Here is a 14,763-nt window from a genome sequence, read left to right as displayed (position 1 = left end):
TTGCATTCATCAATTTGCCAGCACGTTGACACGTCTAGCACTGTTCTCTTCCATGACATCTAATCACATTATCATCTCATGTTCTGTAGGCTTCCTCATGATGCAGCTGTGCACCTGAGTGGCAATATGGATTTCCGCCCACATAGTCAATGCTCAGCCATGTTCTGTTGAATATTTAAGGGCCTTGAGCATGGATAGCCTGAATGGTATTTCTGCAGTGCAGTCTCATTTGCCATTTATATTCTCATCTTGAGGCCCAGAGATCTATGCAAGCTGTGGATTTATTGACTAAGATTTTGCCCTTCTTCTTTTAGCACAATTCTACTCCTATTTAGGTGATCTGGGTGTTAGATATAGATATGCTCCGTGTTCTTCCTAGTGTTGGTTCCATTGGGATCTATATCATTCAACAGCTTTTCTTTCCATGGACCAGAATATCGTCTTTTCTTTTGCCTCCCATTACTACCTAAGCACATCCTGTAATAAAATCACAGCAGCATCCCTAATCGGTATTTTCTTCCATCACATAAGACGGTTGTGTTTCCCACACACAACTGTCATTGCATCTGAAGGGCAAAACACGATCCCCTGATAGTTATTAGCAAACAGGAAAACGCTACATTAAAACAGCCCCCTTTCCAAGGAGCCTGCATTACTGCTTGAAAAAACACTGATTGCTGCTTGACAGAATCTGTGGATAAAACAGCAAATCCCTCGAGTATCTGTTATTTATAGACATTGTCTTTAAAAGTGTGTGTGTGCTTATTTCCATGTATCTGTATATCAGTAGATATCATCTGAAAAACTCCATAGGTTTCATGGTTTTCAGCAGAATGTTACATTATTTTCCACAAAACATTTAAGATCTTTATTATTATTATTTTGAAGTTAACTGCTAGTCTGACGTTTTCCAACCATATTTTAACACCCTTTACCTTTATCTATATCTGACGATCACTCCTGCATCCCAGTCAAAGAATCCATTGTTGTGAAGTTCTAGCTACATTCAGAAGAACAGAACTCTAACAGCTGCTTCACTTCGTACCAGAAACTGTACAATCCTGTGCATGTCTACACAGAAGCAAGTGTACATTGGGGAGTGTATAAAGGATTTTAGAGGACTGGCATAAAGCTACAATCCTATCCACACCTCCTTGGAATAAGTTCAAGGAAATCCAGTGATACTTACCTTCGAGTAAGCATGCATAGGATTCTGCTGGTTTCCTCCACAGAGTTTGATTTGTCTATCAAACACAGCTGCTATCGAACCTCCACTGCAAAAGCCGCATTAAAACCAGTTGAAGTAACGGCTGCAGAGGTAAGACCTGGCAGACTGCACTATGTCAGATAAAACTTGCCAAATGGGAAAATTTACTTACAACAATGTTAGCAAAAGAAGAGAAGCAATGAAAGAATGCATTCTGTAGCCCGCAACAATGACAGAAACTCAACAGTATAAGGTAAGAGAAATATTTATTTAAATTTTGCACAAGAACGAGCTTATACTGAACAAATTTAATCAAGAACTAAGTGCAGTCGAACGAGGAAATATAGATGACTTCTCCCATCAGACAATATTAAGTAGTCATGCCTGTGCATCATTCTTATATTTTTACAATAACTTGAATCAGTTTCTCAGAGCTGTACATATGTTGTTGCAACATTCAGTGTTTCCAAAAGATATCTTCCTTTTAAAAAAGATTTCTGGCAAATTCTGTAGTGAGCAATAAAAAATAATGATGATGTAGATTCAAATATCATTAGGCTACAAAATAAATAAATCTGTGGCCATGGATGAGGTGTATTTTCAAAACTCCAGAAAGCTTTTTACATTCTTGAGGATTCTGACACCTTTATACGCACGACATGTCAATTTTCCTCTAGTCCAGTATCTTACATAATGATGTCAAACACAGACTGGACCAGAAGTTGAACCTCACACCCAAACACAGAAGTCATTACTAGTCTTACACGTTTCACCCAGAATGAGGAAAGTGACAGCTCATTCAATCATAGCATTTCTGCACTTTAATTGGGGGGGGGGGACTGGTCTTGCTCCAGTTTTGGCTTTATACAATTTTTGGTCTGTAAGTCTTTTGCGAAGGAAAAAATTCTATAGCCAGAAACTGCCTGCCTGTGATACATGGTCATTAGCTTCACAGTTCCTGAAGGCAATGTGGATCCACCGAACAACAAACATGCCCATTCTAGAGAAGACAAAGAAAAACAAGAGAAAGTGATTTACATTCATGCAAACAACTTTGTTTAAACAGAGTATAAGCATTAGCAAATGACTGCTTGGACACGCGCTGAAATACCAGCATTTGCTATCTAGTAATTCTGCATTAAATTCTTTCTGATGTTCCGGTGAAAATTAACTTAGTGGCTTTTTTACTTCTGAATGTCAACATAAAGAGAGCAGTTTGAGTTCCCATCAGGCAGTCATCCAATGTATTTGCATGGCAGAGGCAGATTCCACTGCTGAGCCATGCTGTCAGCAACCACACATTTGCACAGTGCAGAGTGAGGCAAATGCTGGTTTCATGAATGGTCAGCAGTTCCAAGGAGGAAACTGCCACACGAGCCAACACTCTTCACTAATGTCAAGAAAGGACTGCATGAAAAAATAACACTCAATTTTTTTTGTAGCTTACAGTAGCCTTCCTTCCTTTTCACCTGTTTTACTAGCCAGAAGCAGTGCTTTTTTCAGGAGATACTCAAGGGTTGAACTTTTGGTTCGAGGATCCGTACCCCGCGCAGTGGAATGAAACACAAGGACACGTGATATAAGGTTAATGGGCAAGAAAAGGCCACAACTTTATTGATTACAGCAAGTGAAAAGGTATTGGCTTAGGCATTGGATTACGTCAGCTGACTCCACCCACTCGGAGAGGGGTGAGTCTAAAAAACAAGAGGGGGTTATTCACCAGTAGGTGGAGCCTGTTGTTGCTAATCCAACTATAAGCTCTCCCCTGATGTCACCGAGAGTCGTGCCATGGCCTCCCGCCACGCAGGCATCGGACAGAATACACGACCACCGGATTCCTTTAACGGAATACCCAAAAATTGAAGGCGCGGGCGATGGCCACACCTAGCCCTTCGACACCACAACACATTATTCCAATGCCTAACCGCCACCCGAGCCCGAAAGGAGCTCACCGCCCATACCCTCACAGCTGTAACCAATCCCTGGTGCTGCTGATGCTGCTAGTTAACCAAATGTCATTCCCTTGGTCTGAAAGATGAACCCCATCATTCCGGTACAAGGCTTGGTCGCCAATCCGGATACGGTTACGAGAGATGACTCAGCCATCTCTTTTTATGTGCCACGACAAGTCCACACTTCTTCTGCTAACAAGGTCATTTTCCCCTAATTGAAGGATAAGGATGTCAGGAGGGCCAAACGCGGCAACTCTCCCTCTCAGCAATGGCATAAGCTCTTCCCAACGCATGCCTCGTCTCGAAAACCAGGAAACTCACTTTAAGTTAGGCTTGTAAAGTGCTTCTGGATAAGTTACTTCTGGCCAGTGCTTTTTTCCTCCTCTAGAAAAATAGGTGCCAGTACTCACCATGAAGTTGTAGGGAAGTTAGCCCAACGAAAAGTAAACTGGAGCAATTTACATCCAAGCAAAGATCCAAACTCTCCCAGTACTCCAATCACAAGGAATTAGCTCCGATAGCAATAAACAGCCCCCCCCCCACTCTAAGCCTTGCGAAATACTTCCCTGGCTTCTGCAGACAGCAAGGAGGTTAGACCTGTTGACTCGCGACGGGACAATGAAAAGTGAGGGCTGGAGGCTGGCGCCGCAGCAATTTAGGCTGCTGTACACGCCCCCCCCTTGAAGGCACCTGGTTGGGTGCCTGGCCGAGGGCGTGGGCGCCAGCCAGGTGAGTGGGAGGCAGGGGGCAAATGACCCCTGCTTGAGGCGGAGTCCGGCTCCCGGCCACAACCACTCCCCTCTCTTGCAGGGAGGAGAGTCTTTGTTAAAAAGTGTGGCCCTTACTGTAACAACTTCATGGTGAGTACCGGCACCTATTTTTCTAGAGGAGGAAAAAAGCACTGGCCAGAAGTAACTTATCCAGAAGCACTTTACAAGCCTAACTTAAAGCAGTGTTTCCATTAAATTGAATTGTTAGGTGAATGAAACTGGAGAAATAACTTTCGCAAGTTTCCACAATTCATTTTAGCTATAACGTACTGATGCACACGAGATGGATAACCATGCCCAGAAGCTAATTAAATTGAGGTATTAAGATTGTAAATTAGCTTAAATCCATTTGCTTTGGTTTAAATTGGACTGTATGTTCTAGGAAGCAGCACTAAATAAGCTTTCCCCCATGTAGCTTGGTTTAAATGGCTTGTGGATGGGGCCTGATTTCTCCCAATTATAAAGCCTAGGCCCACAATGCCTCCACACCTTGCTGCAGCTAAGCAGATATGGGTCAAGGCAGCATCTAGATGGCCCATCTATTGTATGCAACCTTGAGTTTCATGATGGAAGAAAGGCAGAATATTAAGGCACTAAATAGATAAATTTGCAAACATGGATTTGTGGAGCCTTTGGACCCCAAAACTCAAACTTAACTTACGTTTCTTCATCTGACACACATTTCCCGTGAACAGAGGGAAAGATGTGATTGAATAAACTTAAACTATTCAAGAAAGGGAGGATAAAATTGTTTCTCCTTCCCTTTCCCAGTTTGGGTCTCTTACAGTACAGAAGGTTTAAAGTAGGTGATCATTCAGAAAAACAATACCAAAACAATAGCAAACCCATTTTGATAAAGTTCCACACTTGAAAAGACTAAATGCAATTTCATGTCAATTCTGACTATATTTACTTGCTTTCAGTAGATGTTTGGTGGGAAGTACATGTTTATCTTCCTATTGGGATGCAAGCGAAGAGAGAAGCAAATTGTCTCTCTGTAATATTTTGGCACATTTAGCTGTGTACAGTGGCGGAGCTACATTTTTGTGGCCCTGAAGCTTGAACGGTTATGGGGGCCTTTTCACAACCAGCAACAAGGTCTGGCTAGCCACTGTTACTCAATGGGGTTGTTCCATGACAGTTCACCACACCATTACATCATCTGTGCTACTGACTCTCAGACTTTGGGATTGTTGAAATACGTACAACAAAGAAGTAATCCATTTGAGTCTTGTGACTCAAATTGGGTCTACTAGACCCAAAAGTTTTAAGCAGTGTGGACTTAAGTCACTTCTGGAGCCTCTCCAGGATTAGGGACCCTGAAGCTTAAGCTTCACCATTTTAGCAGCAGATCTACCCCTCCCTGTATAGTGACATTTTCAAGTTATGCATTTCTCTGCTTTCTTATCATTGGCTGCTGGTGGTGACTGTGTGGAAAGACAGACTCCATAATGCCAGAACACTGAGGTGTGCTTAGACATTACAGCAGGTTGCCAGTTCTGGTGGCAGTCCCATGTTAAGAACATCACATACTTACTGCCTTTATAAACAAGTTTAGCCTACGGCACCTGGTATACCCAGGTGGTCTCCCATACAAGTACTAACCAGGCCTGACCCTGCTTAGCTTCTGAAATCAGACAAGATTGGGTGTATTCAGGGTACACGTTTGCTTAGAATTGCATTTGGGCAATTTGTTATTTTATTTTCTTGACTTGCTGTATGACGGGGTCCTAGAAAACCATGACAGCAATCCTGCTGCTCACTTTTTCCACTTGCAGTTTTAAAATGGTTTTGTGCTTAAAGCTGCTTCAGCCGATGCTCAGCTTTTCTGAATTCTTAAATGATTTTATGTAAACCTATTTTGTTGTAGCTTGGCTACAGAGGCTTATCCTGCAGCTCTGACCTTCTGTGAGATGCACTCTATTAATGTACAGAGCATTAATGTTTCATTTTTTACTGTATACACAGTATACCGTACTATTAGTCTAATTTGAATGACCTTTTTGGATTGTTTTAAAATTCAGGTGCCAAAATGCTTATACCATATGTTAGGCAAGAAGTAAAGCACAGATTCTGTTTCAAGGATAAAGTGGTATATTATGATTTCCAGTGCATCAACATAAAAAAAACACCCAGCTGCTCTTTCATTTCACATATTCTTCCCCAGCCATTCCCCTGTGTATGTGGTTACAAGGAAAAATAAAATCTGGATGTATGCTGATAAATCCATAGGGTAAACAAAAAAACAATTAGTCCACCCCTAAATTTATTTGGAAACAGATATGGGATGGGTGGTCCCTGGGTCACAACATGGGGGCCACAGATGAGCACCCCCCCAACGGTGGATCAGGGAATTGTGCACTGTCCTAAAATTACAGCTGAGTTTTCTTTTCATCCACTAAGCTGCAATCCTATAGACAGTTACCTGGAAATCAGCTCCATTGAAGCCAGTAGGAGTTACTTCAAAATAAGCATGTAAAGGATTACACTGTTAGGTTGTGATCCTGTAACCCATTACTTGGAGCCAACCCCACTGAATGCACGTGAGCTACTTTCAAGTAAAGCTGTGCAGGCATGGATCATATGGATGACATAATAAGATTGTGGATGTTGGGAAGAGGAGGTGGTAAATGTTCAATTTAGCTATTTCTGCTCAGTTTATTGGTATGAGTTAAGAACATAGGAAGACCCTGCTGGATGAGGCAATAACCCATCTACTCTAGCATGCTGCTTTCATAGTGGACAATCAGATGCCTATGAGAAACCTGCAAGCAGGACTTGACTGCAACCTTTTCCTCATTTGTGATTCCCAGCAAATGGTATTCCAAGGCATCCTCCCTCCAACCATGAAGGCACAACATAGCCATGACGGCTAGTAGCCTTATCATTCATAATCTTCTTTTTTAAGCTATCCAAGGTGGTAAACACCACAACCTCCTGTGGGAGCATCTTCCATACTTTAACTACATGCTGTGCAATTTTGTCTACCCTACATCTTCACATATTCAGCTTCATTGGAAGTCCCAGAGTTTTAGGGTTATGAGAGATGGAGAAAAAACTTTTCTCTATCCACTTTGTCTGCACCATGAAGAACCTTATACACCTTTTCTCTAAACTGAAGAGCCCTAAAGGTGGGGTGGGGTGTAGCAGGTAGAGTACTTGTTTGGGTTCAGTGAGAAAAGTAGGAAATGCACTTTACATCACTTGTATAAATGAGAACAGTTTATTCCAGTCCCTTTTTCTTAACTATTTTTAGAGGCTGCAAGAGTCATGTCAGCATATCACTGTGCGCCCTTCTTCTTCAGATAAGTGTTTCTTGTTGACCCTGAGGAATACTAAAGACCCAAATTATCATGTGGATTTTGTTCCCTTCACTTTATAAAAACAAGGAAGCAATGGCTGTATTTCCATTATGGCCACGACAGAACATGAAAAAGTGTTTGATCACCGCAAAGCTTCAAGATTGTCTTGGGTAATTTTCTTCTCTTGACAGAAAATATTTTTTTGGGGAGGAGGGGAGGTTTAGAAGGTTATAGCCTATACGAGAAATCGTTTGATAGTTTAAATGTCTTCAAAATGCCCCCCAAAAAACTGATAACAGCAAGATCAGCAATCACAGCTGAGCAAATATATTTCCGTAAAAAGTATACCATATGTAGATGCATAGAGGGCTAGATAGCTTCAAGGTCAGACAGTGCATGGACTTTGAGAATTTTGCCTTGCTGGTACATCTAAACCATTATCCAGATTCTTGAATGCTCCTGTCCCCCTGGCAGAAAAGAATGATGTCAACAACACTGAATGATTTATGTTGCAAGTGTGGAAAGAGACATCCCAGTGACTAGATGAGATGCATCAATATTTATAAACCGTAAGGCCAACTAGAAAAGACCCTTCTACAGCACGATTTAGCTCTTCAGTACCTTGCACTGGCAGAGGGTGCATTCTGTGCCATGCTTGATCCAAGAGGACCCGGTGAAGCGAACCACATTAGTTTCATCCAGACAAGTCTTGGTGATATCGTTCCTAATGGTATCTGCTTGACAGGGGTCAGTGACGCAGTGAGGGCAACATTCATTCTCAGGGAGGGTGCTGAATTCACACTCCATATCTGGACAAGGCAAGGGCCAACAGTCTACTTCACCCTGCTGTGTTGTTTTTTTAAAAAATGGACAAAGGAGCATTAATTCTATGTTGTTATATCATCATCATTCATATTATGTTAAGACACTATTATACCATCATAAAAAGGGAAAGGGAAGCTTGTTCAGGCTGAGTGCTGCTGGGGGTGTATTTTCCCACTAACCTTCCAGAAGCCCCATTGAACACAGTGGGACTTCTAACAAAAAAAATGGCAGAGGTGTGTGATGTGGATTTGTTTGCAGTTACTTAAGGCAAGCAATGGAAACTGAATGATTAAGGATCTAGCTCTGAGAAAACTGGGCATGCTAAAGTCACATTGATTTAAACAGAGCTAAGTAGTGAATTGTTCATGTAGCTCCATGGATCTCAAAAGGTGTCAAGTGTGTTTTGAATTGCACCCTGTGCTGGTGGGGGGGACTTCTTTCTCTGATAAGGACTCACTTTCAATAAATATCTGCAGCGTACTCCTTGGGTTTCAATTATTTCAAGCTGCTCTTTCAACCATGATTGATAATGAGGCATTATTTCTATTCCCTAGATCCATTTTTTTTTTACAGTCAAATATGAACAATAGATTTTCGTGTTGTGATTAGATGTATCTTCAAGTTACAAAAAAAGGAGATCCCAACTAAACATCATGGGGGAAAACTTTCTGACAGTAAGAGCTGTTTGACAGTGGAATGGTCTCCCTTGAAAGGTTATGTTCTCTTCCTTCCTTGAAGTTTCTTAAGCAGAGGTTGGGTGGCCATCTGCTATGGATGCTTTGGCTGATATTCCTGCATTGCAGGGGGTTGGACTAGATGGCCCTTGGTGTCCCTTCCAACTCTAGAATTCCATGATTCTATCTACAGCCTGAAATTTTCAGTCTCCGGTCAATTGAGCAATAGAAAATTTTAATTTCATTTTTAAAAAACTGATTGAAACAAACATGCACAATAAAAGAACAATTAAGGCAGCTGTAACTTATAATGATTGCAAATGGTTTTGATTTAATTGTCTATTGTAGGAGGAGGACTTACCAAACAGCGGCATTGTTGACAATTTTGAACCCAGGTGTCTCCACTGTTGTATAAGATCTCACCGCTTTGATGTAGACACTGACTGCTGAGCCTTGGGTCACATTCAGGGCAGCAGAATAAGTCAACTGTGGGGTTCTCACAATCACATACCATTCGCCGACACATCACGTATCCACTCTACCGTTGCAAGACAGAGCAGCATGCAGTAAAAATTAGAATCAGCTTGCATAACTATGGTGAGGGAAGTGAATAAGTAACAGTTTGCAAAGCTACAGGACTAGTTTAAGAATGGGAGAGTCAGGGAAGTCAAAAGGAGGAAATGGTTCTTCACACAGTTCATAGTTAAACTATTGAAAGCACTTCCACGAGATTTGGTTTAAAACAGGATTAGACTAATTCACTGAAGGTAAGGCTAAGTGCTACCTCCACTGCCTCAGAGCAACAGTCACAAGTGAGGAGTGTGCTGTTGCATGCAACTAGATAAGTCTTTTGTGTAAGTCTGCAGGGCTCTACTTAAATTCTCAAAGCTAATTTAAAATGAAGGAAAGGATTTAAAATTTGTAATATTGTACTCAATTGACAATATAATGGTTCAAATAAGGATGGGCTATGTTCTTTGAATCCAGCTGTGACTTTGCTGGGTTGGATCCAGCTGTGACTTTGCTCTAGCAGAAAGAGCTACTGTTGGTGCAAATTGTGGCACGTGAGTTTTGCCGACAGCTCCTCCCACCTTGCCATCTGTTGGAAACAGGAAATTTGGGCTAAATTGATTATTTTTCTGCCTCAGTAAATCGGCAGCGGTGACTTAAGCATACCATCTTCATCCCTCGGGGGGGGGGGGGCAAACTATTCTATCTTCAGTTTCCTCCTTTGCTGTTTCACCTTCTCCCAGCCCTCAAAGAACCCTCTGCTGATGCTGATCAGACTTACCTGGCAGGAGCAGACAGAGCACCTATCGTTCTCCAAAACCCAAATCTGCCCATTGTGTTTAATTTTGCCTTCGTGGACACAGTCACCTGTGCAGTTCTTCCCATGAGGACACCGGCAGTCATAGCCACCATCCAAGTTAAAGCAAATGGTGTCATTGGCACAACTGTGCCTTCCTGTCGCACATTCATCAATGTCTGCAAAGAAACAGCCATGGACTGATTTTAAACTAAAGACACTAACAAAAACTGGCCTGGCTATAGATGATAGAAATTGTCCTTGGCCATTAAGCCTCAGTTCCATAGTAATATGCATTCAAGTCTAAATTCTTCATATTACAATTTACACACCATTAATTACGTGAGTGGAAGTTCAAGTGAAATAACTGTGCAGAGCCTTACTTACTGTATATTAAGCAAGGAAATTCTTATATGAACTTCCAAATATTAGCTTTAAGTACTGGGGCAGTATTCTGATTCAATCTATTGTACCCTTGGATTCCAACCTGCTGAGGTTCAAGTTCATGGGTGCCTTGAAGTTGACTGGGCCAGGCCAAAGGGCTACTTGATTGCTAGCCCAATATGTGGGGATGTTGGGACCCATATGAGAAGAAGAACTGTTGAGAGTTCTTGGAGGCAGCCCCAACCTACATCGCAGAATTGAGGACCCATGTGGCACTGGGAAAAGCAGAACTGCCAAGTATTCAAGTCTTAAGTTTGCATGTGACTTGTAGACACAGACTGAGCTCTCTCTGCCTTGCAGGTGCAATTTTCAGTTGGCATACCTTCACTGCATCACAACATTCACCAGGGATGCAGAACCTTGGCCCTTGGCTACATTTCCAATCAGCCCCAGGCTGCATGGCCAATAGTCAGTGACCATCTGAAGGGCCAAAGGTTCCCCAATCCTGATATACACCTTGCTCAAGCTGGGTGAGTAAGGCACGTGAGAAGAGAATGGGTGCTGCTATGCCTGTCAGCTAGCCTCCTTTTCATCATGCACAACAACCCGATATGGATGCCAGCTTTGCCAGCATTGGCTCCAGGGTGGCTTGCAACTTGGAACCATCCTCAGATGCACTCAGGTACAGGGGTTATGCTTTTATGGGCTATGGACTATTTAAGCAAGAACAAGATGGACTTCAAGGACATTGTTAGATGTGATCAGCACAAGTTCTTCCTTGTTATATTTTAAGTTTACTTTATCTAACTTTTCCATCAACTCCTGCCTTGTTGAGTCTCAACTTTAGGGACAAGCTAGTGTCTGTTCTTACTGGAAGCCTGAGGACAACTCAGAGTCTCTACTACAGCATCAGGTCTTTTAATTACAGCTGTAAAAAGTGGCATTTTCAGGGTGGCAGAGCAATAAAGAGAGAACTTTGTTTGCTGATTAAACTGTATATCAAGTTTATTTAAGTAGATTTTGTTTTAGGTTTTTTTTTTAAAGCGAGCAAGCCAAGATCTCACAACTAAGCATATTAAGCCAAAACATACAAAACAGATTTTAAAGGTGATATAACAAATATGGACTATGGGTAATAAATATGCTGAATCCTTTAGAGCTAAAATCAGACCCTCGTGTGGGAGCAGCCAAGTACATTTGCCCCACACCTCAGAAGGCTAAGCTGGCAGGGGGCCTCCACCAGAGGCCTAGCAGATTTATGCTGTCATGCCAAGAATACCCTGTTCCTCCCAGCCGACTGGGGACCTAATGGGTGGAATGGCCATGTGCAAAATGTATGCACTTACAAGGATTTGATAGTAAAATCCAGACCTGTGTCACTGCCAGTTCAAATGAGGCAGTGGCACATCCCATAGACAAGACTCACACACCAGGCCTCATATAAGCTCTGCTAAACTAGTAGCAGGATATCCATGTATTTACAAATTAATGTGCCTATATATTCTCTCACGCATGCTGTCATTTGCTCTCTAGAGGTGGTCCAACTTCGAGTTCACAAAGTTACAGAAAGTGAATTGTATCCAATTAAGTTTTATTCAAAGTAAACCCATTGAAATCAACTGTCCTAAGTTACTCATGTTCATTAGTGTCAGTGGGTCTACTCTGAGTAAAGCTAACACTGGCTACATCCTGAAATCAGCAAGATCTTGGGATCTCCCTGGTTGCATTCATTGCTTGCAATTTTGTCTAAAAGAGAAGAGTGGTAAGCAACCTTAAAATTTCCTTAAACTAGCATTCAGGAAAGCCTTTGGGTTGCAGGCATGGAGTGTGTGCTACATTTCCTAAATGTTATGTTTTAATATGTATTAGTATTGTTTTAAATTCTAATTGTTTAACTTTAATATTTTGCAAGCTGCTGCGTAATACTTGGTTTTTGTTTTTGTTGTGCAGGCAGACTGGGTTGCCATGTGCCTACGGCATTCTGGAAATAAATATTATGAAAATCGGCAACAACCAAAAAAAGCAAGGAAATAGACATGAAGCCTGCACAAATGAAATACACATCTGCATTATTTAGCAGCATCAAACTTTCAGCCGTTATCTGCAAAAGTGTTGCACCACAAATCATCCATCCCTGCAAAAATCTTGCTCTACGCTTTGATTTTGGACTGGTAGCAAACCACCATAAAGAGTGAGTTATGTGGTTGACATTTTGTTTACAGCTGTAACAGGAACACCAAGCCCCATAAAATACTGAGAATGGAGGGACCAAACAGAGTGTCAATTATTGCTGCACACAGCAAAAGGAAGGGAGAGAGTGGGAGTCGGAGCTTGGAGTTATCGTTAACTCCAGGCACCAGGTGGTATGTCACTATTATCACTCCCATGTCATTTTAAAATGATACATTATATAAATGCATTGCAGCTTCCACCTCATGGAACTGTTCTGTGTTTCATTATGTACTGCCATGCTGTGTAGAACATTTAGCCTTATTTTTCCCCTCTGTATTAACAGACTATATGTGTATAATGTGCCAGCCAATTTGTTTCTCTGTGTTATTTTTATATAATATGGGGGCAATATTTTGCACCCCAGCCCTAGCTTTACAATCGTTGCTTGAAAGTAAAGCTGGTTGCTTTCAGGTTTTGCCCCATTGCTATCCCATGATGCAAACAATCCAACGTCTTCAATCTGGATATGTGTGATAGCCCTGCTTATCCCTTCTGCCTGAGAATTAACCTTCACCAGAAGAAGATACATAACCGACATTGCTTCATTCTGACTTTGAAGGAAAAAAGAATATCCGAGAAGAGGGGAAAAATCCACTGGTAGACCTTCAAAGATTAATTTTCCTTCTGTATGATTATGTACAGAATCTGGACCGTCAATGATACCCAAAAAAAAAAAGTTAAGAGAATTTTTCAAATTTAGATTTAGAGAAAATGACACCCTCCCCCCAAATAATTTGGTTTTAACAGACCATAACTGAACATGCTGTGTTGTCTTCCTTCAAATACATTTCAACCCAAAGCTTATAAATAAATATGACTGGATGTTTTGTTTTAGAAGAGCAGCAGCTTAAAATAACTGCATGCCCACTAACCTGCTGTTCCATGTAATGCCATTTGCCACAGCATCCAGCGATCGCTGTGTTTCTAAGCTTGAAATACTGTTGCTCAAATTGCTTTTTGCTAAATGCAGTAGTTTCTACAAGCTGCAAAAGCAGCATAATATTACCCCACGGGTGGCAGGAGTTTCACTGTGCGATAAAAGGTTTCCTTAAAATGTATATTTATTATTTACAGCAAAAGAGGAAGTACATAAAACTAGATGGGTTTTTACTCAGAAACCAGTAAAATTTGGGAGTGATTATATGGCTAGCATTGCATCTGCAATCTACTTCTCTCTTTCTGTCTCAGACTGAGAAGTCAGCAGTGGAAGAGGTGAACCATACCTTCAGCATTATGGTTAAACAGAGATCACAAGTTAATGCCTTCCTTGCCTTTTAGAGGTACAGTTCTTCAGATACACCCTAAATGCACATAGACAGTAGAATGAACAGTGCACCTTCCAATGGAGGCATTACATTTTAATAGGGTCCATGTGCACAAAATAGCCTGCACAGTTTACTTCAGGCATAGGCAACCTCGGCCCTCCAGATGTTTTGGGACTACAACTCCCATCATCCCTGACCACTGGTCCTGTTAGCTAGGGATGATGGGAGTTGTAGTCCCAAAACATCTGGAGGGCCGAGTTTGCCTATGCCTGGCTTACTTCATCGGTTCCCAGATTTTTTTATCAGGGATTCTTACTACATAATCTGAGCTTGGTCATGCATTTCATGCCTTCAGACTGTATTTGAACATACAGTCCTGCATACTGTAGCTATCTGGAGACAGCAGCAGAGATGGGGCAAGTCATTGGTAGCCACCATCTTTCTTTCCCCAGTTCTAGCCTGGAATGGGACTACAGTACATCATAATATGCCGTTCCCAAGGAGGCACTGTAACAGAACATGGCAGCTCGCTGAGTGTCATTTGCAGCTCCAGCACTGATGGAAACAATAAGCTGTTTTTAAAAAGAATAAAACAATACAACAAGACCTCTGCCAATTATTCTAATAAGCCTGAGCCCACCATTCTGCACCATTTTTAGAATTCCTCCTATCTCCCACACCTGAGGAAATTGTTGAATTTCTGCCCAGTTCCATAGTTCTGAATGGCTGATAGGAACCGGCTGGCATTTCTGGTTCAGCACTAGATAGAACTAAGGGCTGCATCCAACACTCTCTTGAGCTTAGTGGGTAGGTGAGTTTTAAAGCTGCACAATCTATTGAGCAACA

The 14,763-nt window shown here is 41.7% G+C and overlaps 1 protein-coding gene across 2 annotated transcripts in view; it reads right to left on the bottom strand.

The window, feature by feature from the left end:
• Positions 1 to 1,456: 1,456 nt before the first annotated feature.
• NELL2 (neural EGFL like 2) overlaps positions 1,457 to 14,763 on the bottom strand; it is a 117,540-nt gene continuing 104,233 nt past the window's right edge. For both annotated transcript variants that reach the window (XM_081211552.1, XM_081211551.1), the window contains 4 exons: positions 10,022 to 10,215; positions 9,092 to 9,268; positions 7,853 to 8,077; positions 1,457 to 2,207 (listed from right to left, as the gene is read on the bottom strand). In XM_081211552.1, the coding sequence (XP_081067678.1) occupies positions 2,157 to 2,207; positions 7,853 to 8,077; positions 9,092 to 9,268; positions 10,022 to 10,215 (647 nt within the window). In that variant the 3' untranslated portion in view covers positions 1,457 to 2,156. The remainder of the gene's footprint in view (positions 2,208 to 7,852; positions 8,078 to 9,091; positions 9,269 to 10,021; positions 10,216 to 14,763) is intronic.

Source organism: Podarcis bocagei, assembly GCF_964188305.1.
Source record: "Podarcis bocagei genome assembly, chromosome: 10".
In the NCBI taxonomy this organism is placed as follows: domain Eukaryota; kingdom Metazoa; phylum Chordata; class Lepidosauria; order Squamata; family Lacertidae; genus Podarcis; species Podarcis bocagei.
This window is presented reverse-complemented; position numbering and strand designations above follow the sequence as displayed.